The sequence below is a fragment of the Prosopis cineraria genome, unplaced genomic scaffold, assembly GCF_029017545.1.
Source record: "Prosopis cineraria cultivar Desert tree isolate PC_DT_omini unplaced genomic scaffold, ASM2901754v1 PC4, whole genome shotgun sequence".
NCBI classification, from domain to species: domain Eukaryota; kingdom Viridiplantae; phylum Streptophyta; class Magnoliopsida; order Fabales; family Fabaceae; genus Prosopis; species Prosopis cineraria.
Window position 1 is genome coordinate 31,813,434 of NW_026555335.1, and position 1,086 is coordinate 31,814,519.

The 1,086-nt window shown below is 39.6% G+C and overlaps 1 protein-coding gene across 1 annotated transcript; it reads left to right on the top strand.

The window, feature by feature from the left end:
* Window positions 1-257: 257 nt before the first annotated feature.
* On the top strand, window positions 258-875 carry LOC129309424 (uncharacterized). The gene has a single exon (XM_054951002.1). The coding sequence runs from the start codon at window positions 333-335 to the stop codon at window positions 624-626; it is 294 nt and encodes a 97-aa protein (XP_054806977.1). The 5' UTR covers window positions 258-332; the 3' UTR covers window positions 627-875.
* The last annotated feature ends 211 nt before the right edge of the window (window positions 876-1,086 follow it).

A 1,086-nucleotide genomic window follows, 5' to 3' on the forward strand; every position in this document is an offset into this window, starting at 1 on the left:
AAAGAAAAATAAAAAGTACTATGAGAGACGGAGAAACAAAACAAAATTTGAAAGCCACACATAAATGAAATGGTTCAAGCAAGAGGAGCCAAGTGAATCTGTAAAAGAAGAAATCGAAAACGAAAAAAACATCTCGGCTCCACTAAACTACAAACAATCACCTCTTGTCAGCCACCAAACACAACGACGTATACGTGTCTAATTCCACAGCCACTTCTATTTATTCCTTTATTTTCTTCGTTATTCAGAAAAATCACTACAATATCAGCCCAATCTCTTCCCAAATCCTTCTCTCTCTTTTTTCTCTGATTCTCTGTGAGTCCGATTTAGCGATGATTCCAGTGGTGCTGAGCCAGGTGGCCACCGGTCTAAGCGTGCTCGCCGGAGCGGTTCTGGTTAAATCGGTGATGGACCAGAAGACCATGGCCGGTCCATTCCCTCGCTGTCCCGCTTGCAACGGAACCGGTCGAGTCACTTGCATGTGTTCCCGTTGGTCCGACGGCGATATTGGTTGCAGAACTTGCGCCGGTTCAGGCCGGATGGCTTGCAGCAGTTGCGGCGGAACCGGGACCGGTCGACCCTTACCCGCTAGAATTACGGTACGGTCTCCGGACCGCCCCTCGTAGTTCACCGGTTCGGTTTTATTATCGGTACTCTTTTTCATGTATAAATAATAAATCGTATATAGCTTTGTTTTTGCTCTTTTAAATTAAATTCTCACCTACCAAATCTCAACTGAAATATGGGAATGTATTAAGTGCTTGACACTTGTGACAGAGAGAAGAGGAGACAATATTACTATGTTGTCACTAATTCTTATTTCTTACTAAATCATACGACTTCATATGATATATATAATCCGATTTGCTTCCTAATTTTGAATACTTGTATAACCATGAGTTGAAGAAATTGCACATCAATTTTGTGCAACATACATGCTATGTGTACGCATTAATCCTGTCATTAATCATATGTTCTGTTAAGCTCTATATATCAATATTTAATATTCAGTATTATTGGCTAGATTTAAGTATTATTAGACTAAATTAGAATAGCTCTTCTAAAATTTATTGGTTAAAATATAAT